At 43.8% G+C, this 23216-nt stretch overlaps 1 protein-coding gene across 2 annotated transcripts in view; it reads left to right on the top strand.

The window, feature by feature from the left end:
• ATP6V0A2 (ATPase H+ transporting V0 subunit a2) overlaps positions 1 to 23216 on the top strand; it is a 41443-nt gene that overhangs the window by 6064 nt on the left and 12163 nt on the right. For both annotated transcript variants that reach the window (XM_038574806.1, XM_038574805.1), the window contains exons 3-13: positions 2189 to 2286; positions 4125 to 4262; positions 4966 to 5054; positions 6654 to 6780; positions 13835 to 13917; positions 15592 to 15685; positions 16562 to 16774; positions 21672 to 21822; positions 22059 to 22195; positions 22486 to 22673; positions 22773 to 22863. In XM_038574806.1, coding sequence (XP_038430734.1) covers positions 2281 to 2286; positions 4125 to 4262; positions 4966 to 5054; positions 6654 to 6780; positions 13835 to 13917; positions 15592 to 15685; positions 16562 to 16774; positions 21672 to 21822; positions 22059 to 22195; positions 22486 to 22673; positions 22773 to 22863 — 1317 coding nt within the window. In that variant the 5' untranslated portion in view covers positions 2189 to 2280. The remainder of the gene's footprint in view (positions 1 to 2188; positions 2287 to 4124; positions 4263 to 4965; positions 5055 to 6653; positions 6781 to 13834; positions 13918 to 15591; positions 15686 to 16561; positions 16775 to 21671; positions 21823 to 22058; positions 22196 to 22485; positions 22674 to 22772; positions 22864 to 23216) is intronic.

The raw sequence follows: 23216 nt of genomic DNA, 5'->3' as shown, positions 1-23216 counted from the left end.
GAGAGAGCCAAGGAGGGGCCTGAATATGACTTTTGGAATGATTTCTCATAGCTAATATTAGGTAGAGGGAGAAGCAGGCTCCCTGCAGGAAGCCTGATGCGGGACTCAGTCCCAGGACCCTGGGATCACGACCTGAGCCAAAGGCAGATGCTCAAACACTGAGCCACCCAGGTGCTCCCCCAAAGACCCTTTTAACCATCTATTCCTTTGCATATTGTTTGAAGTCCTAGTTACTTGTGTGGATAATGTGCTATAGAGTAACATCATATTCCTGTCTTTGTAACGTAATGGGTCATTGGACAGGTCGTGTATTAGGAATGAGGTTTTTATTTTTATTTAATTTTAAATTTCAAAACATTTATTTATTTATTTATTTATTTATTTATTTATTTATTTATTTATTTATTTATTTATTTATGAGAGACACAGAGAGAGAGAGAATGGCAGACATAGGCAGAGGGAGAAGCAGGTTCCATGCAGGGAGCCTGATGTGGGACTTGATCCCAGGATTCCGGGATCACTCCCCTCGCCCAAAGCAGACGCTAAACCACTGAGCCACCCGGTGTCCCTAGAATGAGGTTTTTATTTTTTATTTTTTATTTTTATTTTTTTGGAATGAGGTTTTTATTTTTTTTTTGATTTTTTTAAAAGATTTTATTTATTTATTCATGAGAGAAACAGACAGAGAGAGAGCGAGCCAGTGACATAGGCAGAGAGAGAAGCAGGCTACATGCAGGAAGCCTGACGTGGGACTTGATCCCAGGACTCCAGCATCAGGCCCCGGGCTGAAGACAGCATGAAACTGCTAAGCCACTGGGGCTGTCCTGAGATCTGAAGGAATGAGGTTTTTAAAGGCAGTGACAACACTTTAGACATGTGCAGGACTTTCTGTAGCTTGAATTGTTTCAAAAAGCATACAGAATTACAAAAAAAGAAGAATCTCTCAAATAAATGAGGTTTAATTGGTGAAATGATTTGTATCATTTCCAGAAACCTCTTTTATTTTATTTTTTTTAAGATTTAATTTATTTATTCATGAGAGACACAGAGAGAGAGAGGGGCAGAGACACAGGCAGAGGGAGAGGCAGGCTCCATGCAGGGAGTGAGATGCGGGACTTGATCTCTGGATCACGACCTGAGCCAAAGGCAGATGCTTAACCACTGAGCCACCCAGGCGTCCCTCCAGAAACCTCTTATAACCCCATGCTTCCTTTGCTATCCTATTGCTAAAGACATCCTCACTTTTCTTCATCATTCTTTATTATTATTATTATTTTTTAAAGATTTTATTTATTTTTTCATGAGAGACAGAGAGAGAGGCAGGGACATAGGCAGAGGGAAAAGCAGGCTCCATGCAGGAAGCCCGATGTGGGACTCGATCCCAGGACCCCGGGATCACCACCTGAGCCAAAGGCAGACACTCAACAGCTGAGCCATCCAGGTGCCCCTTGTCATTCTTTCTTAATAAAATAACTAGTAACACTTCTCCAAAATGTTATATCTAGTAATGACTTCACCAGTCCTAAGGACAAGGATGCTTCATGGACTGAAAATATAAACTAAAGTAATTCAGTTAATTTGACCTGGCTCATTACCCGTTTTATGGATCTGGTTTTTGATGGGAGATCTGGTTGTTACAAGACAGAACAGCCTGGCTGACTGGGAATGGTCAGGAAAGCCTGGCTTTCTGCCCTGTGTCTCTCAGGATGCCATGTGCTGATAGAGGTTTTGCTCTTCTAGATGGATACTTCTTTCCGCCTAAGGGCATCTGCAGGGAAGGCAGGCTGCTGGTGGAGGTGGTCTACCATTGGGTTATTCCTGGACTTCCAAGTGTCTCCTTTTTTAACCTTCTGCTTCAGCTATAGGAGCAGAAACAGGTGTGACTCCAAAGTTCTTTAGTGAGAGTTTCAGAAATAAAGAAAACTTGAGGAATTTCCAAAAGCATTTATCCGGTTATTGTTTATTTTGCCACCACATGCCAACCTCTCTAGGTGCAGTTACTTTGTAGAAATCTTCGGAAATGAGGTTGCAAGAGGCTTTTTCTAAGTCCGTTAGAACAAGCAAGACTTTTGTGCGTTAGGATGTTAATTTTTAGGCGACGCAGGAAAGGTTGGGATGGAAAATGTCCTGATGGAAATGTCTTAGAGTGAGTTTTTGTGTCTAATTTGTTTACCTTTTCCTCCCACAGCATATTTGGTGCAGGAAATTAATAGAGCTGACATTCCCCTCCCTGAGGGAGAGACCAGTCCTCCTGCACCACCTCTTAAACAAGTCCTGGAAATGCAGGTAACTTATTTCTGAGGATGCTGTTTAAAGTCATTGATCTTAGATGCTGCTTGTTTACTTTATGTTGTCTAGGGCTTTTCGGGTTTTCCTCTCAAAACCATGGAATGGGGCAGCCCAGGTGGCTCAGCGGTTTGGCGCCTGCCTTAGGCCCAGGCCATGATCCTGGAGTCCCGGGATCGAATCCCACGTCGGGCTCCCTGCATGGAGCCTGCTTCTCCCTCTGCCTGTGTCTCTGCCTCTCTCTCTCTCTCTGTTTCTCATTAATAAATAATTAATTGGGATCCCTGGGTGGCGCAGTGGTTTAGCGCCTGCCTTTGGCCCGGGGCGTGATCCTGGAGACCCGGGATTGAGTCCCATGTCGGGCTCCCGGTGCGTGGAGCCTGCTTCTCCCTCTGCCTATGTCTCTGCCTCTCTCTCTCTCTCTCTGTGTGACTATCATAAATAAATAAAAATTTAAAAAAATAATTAATTAATTAATTAATTAATTAATTAAAAAAAAAAAAACACCATGGAATGAAAACTGAAGAACAACGCTATGGTTAGCCCTCAGTATTAGATTACCTGGGATGTAAGATGCATGCTCCCTTTCCGGGTGGTGGTGAACTGGGGCTAATGAAAATCAGGTTGAGAAATCTGGTGCTTTGTCATGTAATGTTTCTGAACGTTCTTTCTGGGCTTATCCATTGCCGTAGCCTGCCTCTCCTGGTACAAGTAAGAGAGGCTGTAGGCCAATGCCATTTGCATTCTCCCAAACTCACTGGCCTCCTTTCTCATCCTCAGAATTTAGTGTGAAGGTGATGAGGTGATCCGGGTGGACAGCAAATACAATTCCTCATCCCCCAGTTTGGCATCTTGGTTGTTGGGGCTACAACGTTCCCCCTGTGAGAACCCTGGTTGGTGTTCATTAGCACCCCTGGGAATCATCCACTGAGGCTTGGGTCTGATTCTCGGATAGTTCATTGCACTGAGAAATAGACTAGAGCTCCTGACACTGAAACAATCTAGACTAGAGCCAGGACCATTCCCTGGCTCACTGCTCTGTGTGTTTATCTGGTAGGAAGTCACTTAACATTTGTTGTATGAGTGGACTTGAGAGAGAATTGTGCAATCAGATGAGTAGAACGCAGTCATCTGGTTTGGCCTGTTTGGGTTGATTGTGATAGAATGATAACCCTAGTGATTACTGAGTGTTTATAGTTTTTATAGGGTGGAGCATAAGTAATGAATGTAATGTGTCAAGGGATTTGTTTGCATACAAGTTTTCATTGAATGCTTTGTTTTACACATCTCCGTTTCTGCTGTTTGAATACATAAGTATTGTAAAGACAAAGACGCTTGCTATGTAATTGCTTATTAAAGAAGACTTGTCCTCAAGGATTTTTCAGCCCAATTAATTGTATAAGTGCAACTGTAAGCAGACTCTTAAGGTAGAGGCCTGGGGTATATATGCTTAGCAAAGATTCCCTACATTATTGTGTTGCAAATAAAAGGAAATGTAGACTTGGTAGAGGAAGACTCTTTGATATGTGACAGTGGATAAACAGATGAAGGAAAGCCCAGAACAGTGGTAGGAGTGGAGATTAGGCTCCGGCAGCCTAGGGTACCTCCATTCGTCGGAATGCCTCCCATCGTGCATGCCTTGAGCTTCATAGGAGTTCCCAGAGTCAATAGAAACTGTGAATGATGGACCTGGAAGATCTCTGTATGTTCTCATGTCCCTGTCGGACTGTCGTTCTGGCTTGTGAAACCCTCCCGGGACTTTAATGTGTTGTAAAAGAATTTTTAGAACTATACTTTACATGAGCCTGTCCTCTTAAGTAACTGGCCGTTTGTTTTAGGAGCAGCTGCAGAAGCTCGAGGTGGAGCTGAGAGAAGTCACCAAGAACAAGGAGAAACTGAGGAAAAACTTGCTTGAGCTGATCGAGTACACTCACATGCTGAGAGTGACAAAAACCTTCCTGAAACGGAACGTGGAGGTACTGACCACACCCTTGGGGAGGTGCATTTCTTTCGAAAAACTCGCTCCCATAAGGTTTCCAGTTTGCTTATCGATGATCAAGGAGAGGTACATTTTGATCTTAGCTTTATTTTTCAGTCGGATTATATAACATTAAACAAAGCACGAGCCTTTTTAGCAAGAACAGTACTCCCTATTTGTAAAATGCTTTAGTTTGTAGTTGAAAAATAGCTTTTTAGGATCATGGGAAAGAAATGCGAAAAGTGGAGTTTGAGCTCCAAAATTTAGGTGTTGTTTCTCCCCTCCCCCCCATCAAATTGCTAAGAGTAAAGGAATTAACAAAAAACCCTCTAGTTTATCAGAGTAGAAAGCATTTGTGCAATAGCTCTGCCCTCAGCTGAGCCTGGAGGGGAGAAGTCCCTCCTGCTGGAGCCATTCCTTGGTGGTGTCCTCTCTGTCTGAGCGCCCTGTGTCCCACTGAGGCGGTAACAAATTCTAACTCTACCTCTGGTAACTGACTTCAAGCAGCTTATAAATAAGGGATGGGGAAGTGATCTTTTTTATTTATCAGAGCTGTGTCCTATGTCTAAGTTATGTTGGGGCTTTGGCACCCAGCTTTGACACCCAGTTAAGAGGCCCTACAAACTTGTTTGGAAATATGACTTGGGATATAACATGCCCAACTTGTAATGAGACACACTTGGTTTCATATTTCTTTGTAGTTTGAACCCACTTATGAAGAATTCCCTCCCTTAGAGAATGATTCCTTGTTGGACTACAGCTGTATGCAGAGGCTGGGAGCAAAACTGGGGTAGGTGACAACTGCTGGGGGGCTGAGCATCACATTGTCCTTGTCGTCAGAGGAGGGATGAATGCTACCATTTGAAAGCCTGTGACGGAATGAAAGAAAGTCAATATCTGTTTGAGAAAACACTGTACTCCTGTATTTGCTGAGTGGAGTTATTCAGCTGTATTGACTTTTTAGCTAAATACCATGGGAATTTCTTCTTCTGGTATAATGAGCTGGAAAGAAGGAACACTTATGCCATTCAGTGTTATTCCAATAAGCCTAAAATAATTGGTCAGTGAAGTGCCAAGTCGTGTTTTGTTTAGTAGAAGCACAGGGGCTAAACTGAGTTGGTTAATTTATTAATTGTATTTTAAGGATCTCTTTCTGCTGTTAATCCTTTTTGTTTACTTGAACCAATAGTAACTTATTTCCTCATGTGATTTGTGACTTCTTTTTATTATGGACATCTGTTCCTGTGTTCCTTATCTGTAGGAATCCAATGATATTTAGTTTCGGGATGTATTCCTTCAGAGAGAATCTGTTTTTACATTTGTCAAATACCAGGGAGCATTCTATCAACCTGGAATCATTTTAAATTAATTTTCTCAGCTTGAGTCTTTTGTTTTCCTATTTTGATTTTTTTTTAACTATGAAAATAATGTGAATTTAAGCCACAAATCTGAGTGAATTTTAACCTGTAGTTATAAATTCTCAAGGCAGGGGAGCCTGGGTGGCTCAGTTGGTTAAGCATTTGTCTTTGGCTCAGGTCATGATCTGAGGGTCCTGGGATCAAGCCCCGTGTCATCCTGCTAGTGCTCGCTTTCTCACTCTCTCAAATAAATAAAAAAATCTTTAAAAAATAAATAAATTCTCAAGGAAGACTTTTTCTTTTCTATCTAGAACCAAAACTGAAATAAATAAGTTTATTCGAGGGCTCCTTTGTAAGGTAGGTTTTTTTTCTATGCCCATTCCCTAAGGGGGAATTAGTTCTTCAAGCTGCTTGAAGTCTTTGGGGTGAGAAGGTGGGAGTCCCTACTTTAGGGGGGATTAGGAGAGATTCAGTTTCATCTCCTCACCTTATATAGACCTAGTGCCCATCTCCTGTCTCCCATGCTGACCTTGAAATTAAGGGTCTTAAGATACTGGGTCAGTAGAATACATCAAGGCAGCTATAAAGTCCTGATTTACTTTTGGATTCTAAGAATTCCTCTTAATTATAGGCTCAGCTCTATACATTTAAAAGGATGTTTCAAAAATAATTTTTTTTAAAGATTTATTTATCTGAGAGAGAGCTGGTATGCATGAGCAGGGGTAGGGGCAGAGGGAGAGAGAAAAACCTTCAAGCAGAATCCCCACTGAGTGTGGAACCTGACACAGGGCTCGATCCCATGACTCGAGATCACTGCCTGAACCAAAACAAAGGGTTGGATGCTCAACCAAATGAGTTACACAGGTGCATCCCCCAAACTTTTTATCTAGCATTTTATATATTTTGCAGTTGGAGGACTTTTAGGATATCTTTATCATTTTGCCAGAAATGAAAGTCTTCATTTCTCCTTTAATGTAATCAGATAATTCATTGCTTTCAATTGACTTCCACTTATCTTCATTGTCTCATAGATTTGTATCTGGCCTAATTAACCAAGGAAAAGTTGAAGCATTTGAGAAAATGCTGTGGAGGGTCTGCAAAGGGTACACCATTGTGACCTATGCAGAACTGGATGAGCCCCTTGAGGACCCTGAAACAGTGAGTCAATGTCACGATCACCTTTCAGCAATGATAAACTGACAGTAGATTTGGAGGTGTGCTGCGCAGGGAGCCACTTGAGAGTGTTCACCTGATGCCTTACCATCCTCCAGTACATTTGGGTGTAGCTCCTAAAGTCAAGTGCTCTCCCCTGGATCACAGCCAGGAGATTAAGGTAGATACATCGCTACTCTCCGAGCCTCAGACTCCATCCAGGTTTCACTGGTCATCCTGTACTACCTTTTATAGTGGAGGGTCCAGTTTGGAATCACAGTTTGGATCTAATTGTCAGATCTCAATAGCCTTTTTTTTTAAAACGTATTTATTCATGAGAAACAGAGAGAGAGAAAGGCAGAGACACAGGCAGAGGGAGAAGCAGGCTCCATGCAGGGAGCCTGACATGGGACTCGATCCCGAGTCTCCAGGATCAGGCCCTGGGCTGAAGGCAGCGCTAAACCACTTGAGCCACCCAGGCGTCCCTAATTGTCGGATCTCTTTGGTCTCCTTCATTCTGGGACAATTTCTCAGACTTCCTTGACTTTCATGACCTTGACATTTGAAAATTCTTACAGGTCAGTTTTTTTGGTAGACTGTCCCTGCATTTGGGTTTGTCTGATGTTTTCTCATGATTAGATTCAAGTCATGTGTCTTTGGCAGAAGTCTCCTCACTGCATTCTGTCAAGCACTCAATTCAGTTTGTCCCATTGCTGGTAACATTCATTTTGATGATTTGGTTGAGGTGGTGATGCTTAGGCTTCTCCACTGGGAAGTCATCCTTTTCCTTTGTAATTAGTAAGTGTTGTGGGAAGCACTTTGAAACTAGCTGTGTCATTCCTCCTCATCAGATTTTGTTTCTTCTTTTGTTTCCCTCCCTCCCTCCCTCCCTTCCTAGAAAGAAAATGGAAGAGGTGGAGGTGGGGAGAGACAGAGAGGAGGGAGAGAATCCTCAAGCAGACTCTGCCCTGAGTGCAGGGCTCTGTCTCATGACCTGTGAGATAATGACCTGAGCCAAATTCTAGAGTTAGCCACTCAACCTATTTAGCCACGCAGGTGCTCCTTCATCAGATTTTTCAGTTCACTATTTCCTGTTTGATTCAGTGAGTTATACTCTGTTACTATAATTATTTTGATATTCAGATTCTCTAGATTTGGCCAGTTGGAGTCCATTCAAGCTGGCTTTTACATCCTTTAATATGCTGCCATCATTTTTTGTGCCATCCATTTATATGCTTGCATAACAAGATGTCCAGATTCATATTGTAATTTCCCTCACACAGCCCTGGAATCAACCTAGTTCACTTTATTGGAGAATGGTATTTAGAAGCCAAGGTATCTCGTAATGCCTGGGTTGCTCAGTGGTTGAGCGTCTGCCTTGGGCTCAAGTTGTCATCCCGGGGTTCTGGGATTGAGTCATGCATCGGGCTCCCTGCAGGGAGCCTGCTTCTCCCTCTGCCTGTGTCTCTGCCTCTCTCTGTGTGTCTCTCATGAATAAATAAATAAAATCTTTAAAAAAAAGCCAAGGTATTTCTGGGGGTGCCCATTGTTCCCTGAGGTGTCGCTCTTCCCTGGCTATGTCACTGGACAGCTCTGGAACACACACACACACACACACAAAACCTTAATTCTGTACCTATGCATATATATTGAAAACTGTGAATTCACATCCAATTCCAGTCTAGTATCATAGATGTCAGTCTCACTTTCTCCATTTCTGTTTTTCTAGCTTTTTTCTTTGATGATGAGACACTCCGTTCCTTGTTGTTAATATTTTTACTTATTTTTTTTTAAAGATTTTATTTATTTATTCATGAGAGACACACACAGAGAGAGAGAAAGGCGGAAACACAGGCAAAGGGAGGAGCAGGCTCCATGCAGGGAGACCGACATGGGACTTGATCCCAGGCCTCCAGGATCATGCCCTGGGCTGAAGGCAGGTGCCAAACCACTGAGCCACCCGGACTGCCCTATTTTTACTTATTTTTAATCTTCTTTTTAAAATTTTTTTTATTATTTTTTATTTTTAATCTTTTTGCATGTAACCAGTCTCCTGTCAGTTTCCCATCTCTGCCTCCTCCTCTTCTTGCCTGGAGCCCTGCATTCCCCATTGGAGGTGAACCCCTGGTGTGCATGCCCTCCTTACCCCACCTGGGCTGCTCCCCTGCAGGGATGCTGTCCTCACCTTGCTTGAGTTCTGACTTTGCCAAGGGCCACTGTGGGTCTTCCCTTTCTTCTGGGTTCATCCTTGCACCTACCCATAAGGCTTTAGGACTATTCAGGAAGGGAGGCAGAGGGACAGGAGAGAGAGAGCCATATCACCTTTGTAAACCTGTGATTTTTTTTTTTTTTTAGACTTTATCATAAAAATAACTATATTGTTTTAACTGAGGATGAGCTGATCTATTAAAGGTAGAAAAAAGGAACTTAGGCTTCTTAATTTTGAGGAAGGTGTTTGTGTTTGTTTGTTTTTTTCTAAATTTGCCTCAGGAATTTTGCTGCAAGATGAATATATATATCCCATAGTAGTTTTGACACGTAAAGAGGAGCTTGGCTGTGAAGTGGATTTTCATAAGGTTTCAGCCTGAATAAACCACACGTGTTTAATATGTGAAAATTGAATCAGTCAAGCTGTTCATTAACCATATACCTATTATATTTTCTACTCTTTTATGGCTTCTGTAAGTGCCAGGAGCCATCTGTTAATTGTCCTTCAACTGTGACCCTTATGACCTCTTTATGTACAGATGAAGATAGAAACTGTTCTGCAGTAGCATTTACCTATTCTGAGCTTTGTCTTTATCAAGAAAACCTATCAGTCATTCTTATACAGAACATTTACTCAAGTTAAAATTTTTTTTCTATATATTTCTAAGCTCTTTTGTGCAGTTTCTACCACGTATGTGAAAGGGCACTAAATGTCTGAAGAAATACAGAGAAACAGTCTAGAGAGATACATCTTGAAAACATGACAGCTAGCCCCTAATTACAAATGCAATGTATGCTTGCTGAAGAAAATTAGGCATAGTATTGAAAACAATGAAGGAGAAAATCAATCCCCAGTGAGAGCCACTGTTAACATTTCAGCATGTGTCTTCTAGTGCTTGTTCTGGAGAAGATACGGGTATTTGATTTAGCAGCTTCTACTCAGGTTCTAGGATTTATTTATAGTGTCAGGTTTAGTGCCTTTTGTGCTGAACATTTGATCCCTTACCGTCATTACAGACGCCAGAGCATATTTTTCGCTATTTCCCCCGCTGGTCTTGTTTCTAGCTACTGACCACCCTGTATGGAAGCTACACTCAGGCCATTTCACTTGGTTTTCTGGCATGTATTGTATGTTGTGTGCTGTCTCTTTTCCCTCTTATGCTGGAGGTGGTTGTGTTCCTTGACACAGTACTCTTTTTAAAATTGTTCTGGAGTCTGGTCAGGTTCACTGTAAATGCCATTTCTTTCTTCCCCCAATTCACTTTCTTCAGTAACTGATTTTGAAATAATTTCAGTTTGTAGAAAAGTTGCCAGAAGAGACCAGAGCCTTGTGTCCCTTCACCCAGATTTCCTGGTCGTTAACATGTTCCCACATTTACTTTGTCACCCATGTGTTCTCTCCGTGACTCTGTCCCTATTTCCACTAGGCTCTTTGCACACCTGGTGAGAGGAAGCCATGATGTGGTAATGACCCCTGAGTTTATTCCTGTGTTTGTGTGCCCCCAGGCAAGGACACTCTTATACAACCACCACAGCCTTCCCCCTACCTCCCCATGAGAGAAACCAGTGTGGATGTGACACCTTTGTCCAACCCAAACATACTCTTCCCATCTCCGAGCAGTTCTCCTTCCTTCCTTCCTTCCTGGTCCAGCTCCCTCCCTGGGCTTGTAATGGCGTCTGGAATAGGCAGCCCATCCTGTGGGCTCACCCCCACCCCACTGGGCCATTTGGTGTTTCTTCATGACCAGACTTGGGCCACACATTCTTGGCAGGAACACCTTGGAAGTGTGGCACTGGCTACCTTGGCACTTTCTACCAGGTGACACGTGATGTCCACTTGGTCACGGTGGTATCTGCCAGGTGTCTCCACCTTCATGTCACCATATTGCTCTTTGCAATGGACTGGTAACTTGTAAGGTGGTATTCCAAGTTGTGCTGGTGTCCTGTTCCTTACCAACCTGCCCACTAGGCTGAGTGTACATTGATGACTCTCCTGAATCCATGACCTCTGTCATCATTGCCACGTGGTGATTCTTACGTCTGTCATTCATTCTGTGCTTCCTAGCGATTCCACAGAAGTCAGTGCTTCTCCCCCTCTCACATCCATGGACTCATAGATTTCCACTGTATTTAATGACCTGTAATTTACTATGCTCCTTGTTTATTTGGACACCCAAATTGTCGCTGATTTGGCCACGAGGGTCCCTTCACGCATGGTCCTATGTCCTTTGGCCTGTTGTCAGCATTCACCGAGCATTCCCATATTTTCCAGCACCCTAAGATGCTCCAGCTTCATCTTGGGCTTTCCCCCCCTCAGCCTGGAATCAGCCATTTCTCCAAGGACCCCTGGTTCCTTTTAGTGGCAGACGGTGTTTACAAAGATCTGGGTGCTCAAGTGCTAATTGTGTCCTGGAGCGTCATTGCTTCTGGGCCTTCTGAGCAGTTGGAGCATGTGTGTACATGCACGTAATCACTTCTGTGGCTGCCTGTACTTATAGATTATAAAACTATGTGCTCAAACTGTAACTTAAAATTCAGTTCTTTCTAGATTTAACCTTCCTCTATGTTTTTTCAGTCTCTTTTCTGACAGTGAGGAATCTGGCTTCCGTTATCCTGAATATGCTTCATGAATTGTGCAGTTAGTTTGCTTATTTACTCAATGTGACTGATCTCCCAACCACATAGGCCATCTCCTCCACACTTCCATTCCCCTTCTCCCTTGCCACTGCTCTGTGTCCTGCCTTGAGGACCCACCTGCCAGTGCTTGCCTGAGGCTCCCCCACCTATTCCCCATTTCCTGTGGCCCAGGGCTCAATTCTTGGACTGCTTCTCCCCTTTCTCTGCCCTTAGGGATCCTGTATAATTTCACAGCTTTAAATACTGCCTCCCAAATGTTTATCTCTAGCTTGGATCTCTCCCCACAAAAACAGACTTTTGTTATTTAACTGGCTACTCCAGATCTTCTTTTAAATACCTGGAAGACATTTCCACCTGATGCCTAAAACTGGACTCTTGATCTTTCCTTCCAAACCTGCCCTGTGAGGTTTACACTCATCTGGGTAAGTGGCACCTCTGTCCTGACTGCTCAGGTCCGAAACCCTGGGGATCATCCTGACTCTACTCTTCTTCCTCATACCTCACATTTACTGATAGCAGGGTGATTTGCCATGTCTTCTAAATAGGAAGAGACTCTGGTCTGTCTTATCACCTCCGCTGTCAACCATGCTCCAGGAAATGAGTACCCACGCTTCAGGTACCTCCATACTATAGGAGTCTCTGTTCTGAGTTCCTGCCCCGACCGCTGCCCAGTTGTGCTCTCTCCTCCCAGCATCTAGAATGATCCCTATAAGACTTCAGTCAGATCATGTCACTTCTCCTCTTAAAACCATCCAGTAGCTTCCTGTCTCACTTGGCAAAACGCCCAGAGCCTTATACTGTCACCTCTCGTGGGCCTTGTCACATGACTGACCTGTGTTGCTACTCTGCCCTGCCCGCACCCCTTCTGTGCACTGGCCTGCTTTCCCTGGACCTGCTTCTCTGCAAGCTCCTTGTCCCTCAGAAGGCCCTTCTCGCAGCAGCCATATGGCTTCCTCCCCTCCTTCACTCCTTTAAGCTCCTGTGTCCCCTTCTCAAGGCGGCCTTCCCTGGTCACCCTGTTTAAAATCACAGCCTGAGTCCCCTCCCCCTTCAGCTCCTCCAACTTTGTTTCCTTTAGAGCACTTCACACTTTTCTCCATGTGGTAGACCATGTGTTTTCTTTGTGTCTCTTGCTGCCAGCTTGGATACAGGCTCCCCACCTCTCCCAGGCCAGGGGTTTTTGTCTCTTTCATTCGGTTCTGTATTCCTAGTACCAAGAACAGTGCCTGGCACATTGCCCAAAAACCTATTAAGTGTTATTTGTAGAATATTTCTCTGAATTTATGGTAGTTCTGTGAACTACTTGAATTTAGTGATACTGAACCAATGTCGTAGGGGAAATAAAGGGCTAGGTATTTGTGAGCCTCTGCTCACATTTTTGTCCACCAATTGATAATAACCTTGTTTCATGTGTGTTTCTATTTAATACGTATTACTGATTCATTAACACTGAACTTTGCCAGCAGCGCTATGACTCATGCCTGAAGGAAGCTTATTGACACATGCATTTTCTTTAAGGCGCATCAGTGTCTTCTTGGGCTCAGGATCACTGGTTAGCACTTCAGCATTATACCTGAGGACCATTTTATTTATTTATTTTTATTTTTTATTTTTTTTTGAGGACCATTTTAAATAGTGAAACCACCGGGATGCCTGTGTGGCTCAGTGGTTGGGTGTCTGCCTTTGGCTCAGGGCATGATCCTGGGGTCCTGGAATCGAGTCCTGCATCAGGCTCCCTGCAGGGAGTCTGCTACCCCTTCTGCCTGTGTCTCTGCCTCTCTCTCTGTCTCTCATGAATAAATAAATAAAATCTTTAAAAAAATAATAGAAAAATAAATAGTGAAACCACCAATATGAAGCACAAAAGTGTGAAAAACACGACCAAACCATGAAAAGTCCCGTTGTTTACAATACAAGATGGAACCAAAAGGCAGAGAACCACCCTGTTTGACCTCAGCTGGAATATGCATGTCTGGGGACTCAGATTTGGTGCTGCTCTGCGTGTCTGTAAATGACCCCACACCACTGCCAGGATTGATGGTAGGGTGCTGAGTATTTTGTGGCTGGGATGGGCGAGGTGTGGTTACAGAGTCTGTGGGGCCTGTGGGTGGCCGCAACTTTTGGGAGAATGAAGGGGCTGACTTTGTGATAGAGCTGCCAGACTTCTCAGGGTTCTGAGCACAGGACTAACAATGATCCTCATTTATTCTTCTAGGGAGAAGTCATAAAATGGTATGTGTTTTTAATATCCTTTTGGGGAGAGCAGATCGGCCACAAGGTTAAGAAGATATGTGATTGGTAAGAACAAGAAACATTTCATCTCTTTGCTTGTATTCAGTGGCCTCTAGTTTTCCCTAAATATCCTCTGCGTTTGAGGGGAAAATGCAGTATGCGTGAAGGTTGCTGCCTTTTGTTATATATCTTTGCTGTATTACCATGTTTTTAAACATTTAATTAGTCACCTCTCTTGCTAACGTTCTGCTTAAAACAGTGTAGAAGTAGAGACTATTTTTTTTTTTTTAATTTTTTTATTTATTTATGATAGTCACAGAGGGAGAAAGAGAGGCAGAGACACAGGCAGAGAGAAGCAGGCTCCATGCACCGGGAGCCCGACGTGGGAATCGATCCTGGGTCTCCAGGATCGCGCCTAGGCCAAAGGCAGGCGCCAAACCGCTGCGCCACCCAGGGATCCCGAAGTAGAGACTATTTTTAATAACATTCTCAGGTTTTGTTTTCTCCTTGGGAATCAGGGCTTAAAAATAATTGGAGAAGGAATCCAATTTTAGTATTTTGTACCTTCCCATTGCTCTGAGCTCCAGAGGACTGTCATCATGGAGCATGTGGTTCATCTGGGGCCCTGGGAGGAGGCTTAGAGAGTGGTGAGCAGTGAGGGCCCTGATGGCCCTGATTGAGAGCCTGACCTTGCCACTCACTCACTGGGCTAGGTGGTGAGCCAACAGCAAGCCACCATGTCCAGGCTCCCTCTCTCATTGGGCTTCAGGGCTGAGGCAACACAGGCAAACAGCTCTCAGCTCCCAAGCTGACCTTCCACTGCCACCAATAGCCACCAGTCCATTCTGAGGAGTGTCGCCATGAGACTCTCACTGTGCCTTGTTCTCATCAACAGTGGAAAAATAAGCAAAAGTCAAACAAAAAAGAACACTTTTTTAGATGGCCTAGCTTCCATGTGGGGGTGAGGGTGGGGCTGAGGTATTCCTTTCAGGAAGTGTTTCCCAGAGGCTGATACTTAGTTATTGGTGGTCTGGGAAGCAACTTTAGGTATTACATGGATGAACCTGCTGTTATTTTTATAAATACATATTTATTTCAATGTACGTGAGCAAAACTGTAACCAGTACATAAACCCATGATTTTGTTGCTTCGGATAAAGCTAGAGTAAGTAACTTTAATAGTCAGAACTTGAAATGTGAAGTATGGCATACAAATGTCAAGGTGGATGGGAGATTGCAACAGAGAGGGCACAGTTTCTGCTCCCCCTATGTTGGGGTGCCTTGCACCCCCGAGAAGATGGGCCCTGGTCGGCCAGGGAGAGGTTTACTCTGCCAGGCTGCAAAAGCGGTTGCTAGGAAACCAGAGCTTTTTTCATCCCCTTCCTTTATTTTCTTTCTTTTAAAGGTAATTACTGCTGTGTGTTTTTTGCTTTTGTGTTTCAAACTTGTTTAATGGTTACCAGCCTGAGGATGGTGGTGAATTTCAGAAAGTTGAAATTGGGGGCAATGGAGGACAGGAATGGAAGCTGGAAAAGAGAGTTTGCTAAATTTGCAAAACTTTTTTGTTTTTGCTAAACACCAGGGGCTAGTGTTTGCTTTTGCACCTTTTTCTTCCAGAGGGCTGCTATTATTCCATTTTGGAGGGAGCTGTTCCCACGTGGCACACTGAATTGAGTTTTGGTGTTTGGGTTAGCCTTTTCTGGTCCCAATGGATGGGAGACTGTTGGATTTTGTTTTCTAGTTACCACTGCCATGTTTACCCCTACCCAAATACTGCTGAGGAACGAAAGGAAATCCAGGAGGGGCTCAATACCCGAATTCAAGATCTTTACACTGTGAGTAGACTGGAAGCCATAGTCACCATATCCAAGGTGTGAAACACACATCTGATTACTTTATTTCTTAATATGGAAAATTTTGGTTGTAGGCAAATGAAGATATTTTAGGGAGATTGGCACGTCACCTACCTGGCTTCTCTTCATGAGAGTTTTATTTAGCAGCCTTTTAGAAATCTAGGTGGTGTCGGTGGGACTTTAGAGCAGATTCTTGGGTCGTCACAAGACATAAGCATCCTGTTTAAAGTGGTGGCTACTATTTTGCCTTCACTACTGTAATGAATGTTTCTTTTCTTTTTAAATTAATTAATTAATTAATTAATTGTTTATTTATGATAGAGAGAGAGAGAGACAGAGACACAGGCAGAGGGAGAAGCAGGCTCCATGCCGGGAGCCCAATGCGGGACTCGATCCTTGGACTCCAGGATCACGCCCTGGGCCAAAGGCAGGCGCCAAACCGCTGAGCCACCCAGGGATCCCCTGTAATGAATGTTTCTGCTCATAGTGGCGAGAGTTCTTGGTGGCAAGAGGTAGACTCTGACCCACTTAAGCAAAAGGGGGTTTCAGGTCAACTGTGATAGTAGCTCTCAGGGTTGACAGAGATGGGCTAGGGCTGGGAATGGCAAGAATAGGGGAGCTCTATGGGCCCCACCAGGCCTCTCTGCTGCCACCCAGCTGGTGATGGTGACATCTCACCACTTTCTGTCTCCTCAGGGCTGTGTCCTGGAGAGCACCAGATTGACAGGACTTAGGTTTCTGCCTACTTCCTGTTGATCCTGGGGGTCAGGATGAGAAGGGATGGGGAGAGGCAGGTGCCCGGTGGACAGCCACTGAAAAGTGCCCACAGTGTTGAAGCCCATGTTTGTTCCTCCCCAGGTGCTTCACAAGACCGAGGATTATTTAAGGCAAGTGCTGTGTAAAGCCGCTGAGTCTGTCTATAGCCATGTCATCCAGGTGAAGAAGATGAAAGCCATTTACCACATGCTGAACATGTGCAGCTTCGATGTGACCAACAAGTGCCTCATCGCTGAAGTCTGGTGTCCCGAAGCTGACCTGCACGAGCTACGCCGGGCGCTCGAGGAGGGGTCGGTAAGGTGGCTGGGACCAGATGGGAGGACTGGAGCTGCTATGGGGAAGCCCACGGACCCACAGAAAGAGCGGGAGTGACTATTGTCTTGAACCCAGGTTCTGGAGAGTCAGCCATCTGCACTGTGCTCGTACATTTTTCATTTGTACTTTGAGTGAGGGATGGAGGGTCGTTGTTAAAAGTAAAACATACACATATAGAAAGTAAAAGATACAGCAAAGTGGCTTCCTCTTGCCCTGTTGCCTCAGAGATCACTTATTTTCTGTCAGGTCTTGGAGTTTCTTAATTGTAGATAAGCACAAGTATGAATTCCTTTTAATAAGTATGAATTCCTTTTCTTTACAAAAGGTTGCATGCTATTCATACTATTCTCTTCATTAATAAAACTCATCTACTTTTTATAACTATTGAATATTCCACTGTGTGGATGTACCATGGCTTAGTTCATTGGTTCCCTGCTCGGTGGTGGTCTGCAGTGTCACCAACACTGCCATGCTACCTGGCACGTGACCCATGACACTTCATATGCACAGATCTGTCAACAGGAGAAAGTCCCAGATGTGGATTTGCTGGATCAGTTCAGTAGATAGTACCAGCTACTGTCCTTCTCTTATTTTGAGTGAGGTTGAAAATCTTTTCTGTTTAGGAGCCATTTGAATTTTCCTTTTTTTGTGAGCTCTATGTTCTTATGCTTTGTGCATTTTATGCTGGGTTATTGGTCTTTTTATTATTCATTTCTATTGACTCTTTATCTGTGATACGAGCAAAAATATTTTCCCCAATTTGTATTCGTCTTCTGATGTTTCTGTTTGCTGGCTTGTTTTGGTCATGTGGAAGTTTTTTGTGAAGTAGAGTTGAGCTTATCAGTTTGTTCTTGCAGCAAATTGAACTTTGGTGTAACTTTGAAGACTAGGCTTTTCCCCCTCCAGGGCTACAGGGTCAGTTTCTCTTGTTTCTGGGAGGGCTTTTCTACATCAAAACTCAATTCTTCGTTTGAAATAACAGGTTTACATATTTCAAGTGACAGTTAAGGAGACAGGTTTTCTCTTTTAAAATTAAATTCATTTTAAAAATTTATTTATTTATTTGATAGAGACAGAGAGTACAAGACAGGAGAGGTAGAAGCCGACCCCCACGCTGAGCAGGGAGTCTGATGTAGGACTTGATCCCAGGAGCTGAAGGCAAATGCCCAACCATGTGAGCCACCTAGGCTTGCCCCTAAGTTTGTTTTATTTATTTATTTATTTATTTTTAAATTTTATTCATTTATTCATGAGAGACACACACACACAGAGAGAGAGAGAGAGAGAGAGAGAGGCAGAGACACAGGCAGAGGGAGAAGCAGGCTCCATGCAGAGAGCTGGATATGGGACTCCATCCCGGGTCTCCAGGACCAGGCCCTGGACTGAAGGCAGCGCTAAACCGCTAAGCCACCCGGGCTGCCCCCTAAGTTTGTTTTTTAAGTAATCTCCACACCCAACATGGGGCTTAAACACATGACCCTGAGATCAAGAGTCGCATGCTCTACTCACTGAGCCAGCCAGGCACCCGTGGAAACAAGTTTTCATATGGGCTTTTTTATTGTTGTTGTTAGCCTCCTTGTTTCATTATATAATTCTTTTTTTTTTTTTTTTTTTTTTTTTAAAGATTTATTTATTTATTTATTCATAGAGACACAGAATGAGAGGCAGAGACACAGGCAGAGAGAAGCAGGCTCCATGTAGGGAGCCTGATGTGGGACTCGATCCTGAGATTCCAGGACCATGCCTGGGGCGAAGGCAGGCGCTAAACCACTGAGCCATCCAGGAATCCCCCCATTACATAATTGTTTGATGGGGCAAATGGACTTCTAGTTTTCTTGAAAAAGGGCTGGCTTTCGTAGGCATACATAACCAGCCAATTATAACCTTTCCGAGTGTTGCTGAAAACCAGCAAATCACTGCATCACAAGAACCTGTGGGTTGACTGATGTCTACATGCCTTTTTGCTGCCAATGCGTTGATGGGAACACACAGCAGTCCTGGTGTGCAGAGCCCTTAGCAGTACCATGCTTCCGTTGGGGCATTTTGGAGCTTGTAGCCTACAGACCACCAGATTGATGCCAGCGTCTCTCCCTGTCGTTGTGGCTGTCCGAACCATGTTCTCCAGGAGTCCTCAGCAGGGCCCATGGGAACAGCACTCCCTGGGTTCTCACATGTCAATAATAGTGTGTCTCCTGCCTTTATAATTGGAGGTTCATTTTTTGGAAATAAAATCCTTGGCTCATGTTTTTAAAATTTTTGTTTTTGTTTTCCATGGGTATCTCAAACATGTGAATCCATTTTGTTCTGGCATGGTGTTGCTAACAAAAAGCCTGATAACTGAATTTTCCTTAGAAGTTTTGTAATTTTTTTTTTTTTTTTTTGCCTATGTGCTGAAGAATTTTTTTTTCCTTTAGAGACCAATAGTTTTATTAGAATATGTCTTGATATGGCCATACGCAGATATACAGTGTGTTCTTTTAATATGTAGTTTTTTTTTTTTTTTTAATATGTAGTTTTAAGAAAGGTTTCACAAGAGAGTTTTGAACTGTGATTTTTAGTATTTATTCTGTTTTCTTACTCTAGCTTCCTCCTTCGGGATCTGCTGTTAGTTTCAGCTGCACCTCCTTTGCTTATCCGCTTATCCTTTGCTTATCCACTTTTTCTTGAGTCCTTTTTGTCTTTCTTTACTTCTTTTTTGATTTTTAAGAATTTCCATTCTTTCATCTATTCTCTTAAGGTTTCTTTTCCTTGGGAGTTCCTTCTAGTTTTGTTGCTGAATATTTTCTTTCATTTCTAATTCCTTTCTGAGTTCTCTTACCTCATTTCTGACTTTCTAAGCCTGCTTTGTGTTGCTTTTTCTCACTATATTTTTTGTAATTTTTTTGCTTATTTTGAAATAAGTTAAATTCTTATCTATTTTGTGGATGTGTCTTTCTGGCATGCTTTCATTGTCCATAGGGATGTTGTCTGCTCAGTCTTTTCTTACTATAACTTTATATAAGGTTTGACCTCCATCCTTTTGATCACTTCAAAATGTAATTCGTTTTCTTTTTTTTTCCTTTTTTTTTAAAGGTTTTATTTATTCGTAAGAGACACACACAGAGAGGGGCGGGTGGGTGCAGAGACACAGGCAGAGGGAGAAGCAGGCTCCATGAAGGGAGCGCGACGTGGGACCCGATCCCAGGTCTCCAGGATCAGGCCCTGGGCTTTAGGCGGCACTAAACTGCTGAGCCACCCAGCACTAAACTGCCCTGTAATTAGTTTTCTGAAAACAAAACATGTTTAAATGCTCAAGGAAATTCTATATTAAACATAATATATATTCATATTTATGCATATATATTTAATATACTAAAGGGAATCATATATATAATGTAAGTACATAATCTATTTCTACCTTAGCTTTACAGAACACGCTTAAGATACTCAAGGGATTTGGGGCACCTGGGTGGCTCAGTGGTTGAGTGTTTGCCTTTGGCTCAGGGCGTGGTCCTGGGGTTCTGGGATGGAGTCCTATATCGGGCTTCCTGCATAGAGCCTGCTTCTCCTTCTGCCTTTGTCTCTGCCTCTCTCTCTCTCTGTCTCTCTATGAATAAGTAAATAAGATCTTAAAAATGATACTCAAGGGACTTTTAAAAGGGGGCAGATTCAGGATCACTTTCCTTAACTTCACAGAATTTTTTCCTTTAATACTTTTGAGCAGGGATCAAAAATGTGTTAGCTCCTGGACTTGAGGCTTCCTCTCTCCCTCTTTTACCTTGGCCTTCTCTTTCCTTATCTCTTCTGTTCCTGTCATGCTCGGTTTTGATCTCATTCTCGGGTCTCTCATCAGTGGAGGGCCCCTGTGGTGGGAAGGAGCCCTGGCCAGACTGTTCGGCGAGTTCGGGGCATGGGGGCTGGACTGCTGTGGCCCCACAGACCTCTTTTCCCCTGGGCCCCTTGCACTCACTCACTTTGGGACTGCACAGAACCAGAACCTTCCCAGTTCCAGCTGCTTTTCTTGGGTTGGCCTCCTGTGCTTCCCAGGGAATGCTTTTCACTTCTTTGGGATGTTTTTCCCCCAGTGACTCAGACACCAACCACATTGCTTCCCTTGCTTCCTCTGGTCTGGAGGCTGTTACTGTGCTGGTCTCGTCTCGTCAAGTGGTTTGTCCCCACCCATTTGCATTTTGTGGCCTGTGGGGACATGATTTTGTGAGAAATACAGTCTGTGGATTTTGGTTTTGCTTTCTGGTTGCCCTTTCTGCTCTTCAGGGGATTCGGGGAGTTGAGTTCAAAACCATGCTGCCATGTGAAATTTTCCCAGAATCCCCTTCCTTGCAAGTGTTTTAAGAAATATAATTTGACTGGAAAATCTACTTTTCTGGGAATAGCCTGTTTTATTTTATGCATTTAAAAAGGTATTTCCTCCATTATAAATCAGTATAATGCATTTCTGAGGAATTATAAGCTCTGAAGGAAAAAGCTGTATATATGACTTTGTCATACTAATGTTGACATTTTGATTTATTCTCATCTATTTTTTGGTTTTATTAGCTAACATTGCAGTTGTTTCCAGATTCCTTTTGAATGTTTTTAAGAGATGAAAGATTAAATTTCAGTTTTATGTTGGTAATTCTGAGGCTGCCATAGGCATATATATATATATCCCCATCATTCTCAGCCCCGCTATTTGCTTTCCCGTCCTCGCAGCCTGGATAACATACTTCCTTCTGCAAGACTGGACCCCCATGTGCTGCCCCGCCAACTCTTCCCTTCCTGGTGGTGGCTCTCATGTCCCCACGGGCCATGCGGAGCCTTGCCATCACAGGGAGTCAGTGTTTATTGAACGAGCTCTTGGATAGTGATTTGTTTTTTCTTTCTTTTTATGTGAAAGAGAGAGAGCGGTGCTACGATACCCTCATTTATGAACACAATCCCAACAAAAGAAACACCCCCAACTCTAATCCGCACCAACAAGTTCACCGAGGGGTTTCAGAACATTGTGGATGCCTACGGAGTTGGGAGCTACAGGGAAGTGAACCCAGGTCGGAAGTCTGAATTTATTAATCCTCTTCTGTATGGTTGCTGCTGTTTCTCCCTGCAAGGATGTAGTAGATGTTCAGGAAAGTAGGCTCATGGCTCCTGTTGTGTCATCTTGCTTAGTGTAAAACGCTCATTTTAACCTGTCTGTTTTCTTCCGGGACTTCTGGGGTAGGTCAAGTGTTTGACTTAACCAGAGTTTTCTGCCTCTGGTGAATCAAGTCTCTTGCTCTCCCTGTAGCTCTCTTCACCATCATCACTTTCCCCTTTTTGTTTGCTGTGATGTTTGGAGACTTCGGCCATGGCTTTGTGATGTTCTTATTTGCCCTCTTGCTCGTGATAAATGAAAACCATCCCAGACTAAATCAGTCACAAGAGGTAAGAGCATAAACCCTTCAGCTTGTTAACATCTTGGGTAATTAGTAGTAATTACCTTCTTTTTGACCAGAAAAGAAACATTTCTTAAACGTTGGTTTTTGACAGTATGCATCACTGACTGAGCTGTAAGAGGTATGGGCCTGTGGTCTCTATGTGAGGTAGACCCTCTCATTGGCCCTCAGAGACATCCCCTGGGAGGAGCGGTTCAGAGCAGGCCCAGACAGATGTGGGCTCTCTTCCAGCATTTTCGTGGTGGTTCTCCTGCTCATTGCGCTCTGCTTTCCACACAGATCATGCGAATGTTTTTCAATGGCCGATACATCCTCCTGCTGATGGGGCTGTTCTCTGTGTACACGGGCCTCATCTACAACGACTGCTTTTCCAAATCTGTGAACCTGTTTGGCTCTGGGTGGAATGTGTCTGCCATGTACAGTTCCAGCCATGCCCTAGCTGAGCACAGGAACATGGTGCTCTGGAAGTAAGTGTGTGCCGCCCAGCAGTGTTTAGGGGGAAGAGCATTTCTCTGAGATCCCTGTCCTTCTGTCCCTAAGCCTGCTCACTCTGTTTCTTGTTGCAGTGACACCATTGTCAGGCGCAGCAGAGTGTTGCAGTTAGACCCCAGTGTTCCCGGAGTGTTCCAGGGTCCTTATCCTCTAGGCATCGATCCTGTGAGTGCACTCTTCCCTCACTGTTATCCCAGCTTCCTCTGTGGTACCCCCCCCCCCCCCCCCCCCCCCGATTTCACTGTCACAGTGCTTTCTCAGACTGCTGGGCATGGTTCCCGTGGTTGCACATGATTGGGAGGGTTGTTCCCTAGGGGGTGTCTGCCTGAGCAGTCCTGGCCCATGTGCATCCCAAGTGAAGTTGGTTTAGAGATGAAGCTGAGCTGTCCATTTGGGAAGCCAGGGTCTGTGCCCAGACAGGATGGGTGGGCAGGTGGAGCCAGCCCTTCAAGAGCCATGAAATGTAGCTGCTTCCTACATTTCTTCTTTGTATATGGGGATTATGATTATTTTTTTAC

The sequence above is a fragment of the Canis lupus genome, chromosome 26, assembly GCF_011100685.1.
Source record: "Canis lupus familiaris isolate Mischka breed German Shepherd chromosome 26, alternate assembly UU_Cfam_GSD_1.0, whole genome shotgun sequence".
Classification (NCBI taxonomy): domain Eukaryota; kingdom Metazoa; phylum Chordata; class Mammalia; order Carnivora; family Canidae; genus Canis; species Canis lupus.
This window is presented reverse-complemented; position numbering and strand designations above follow the sequence as displayed.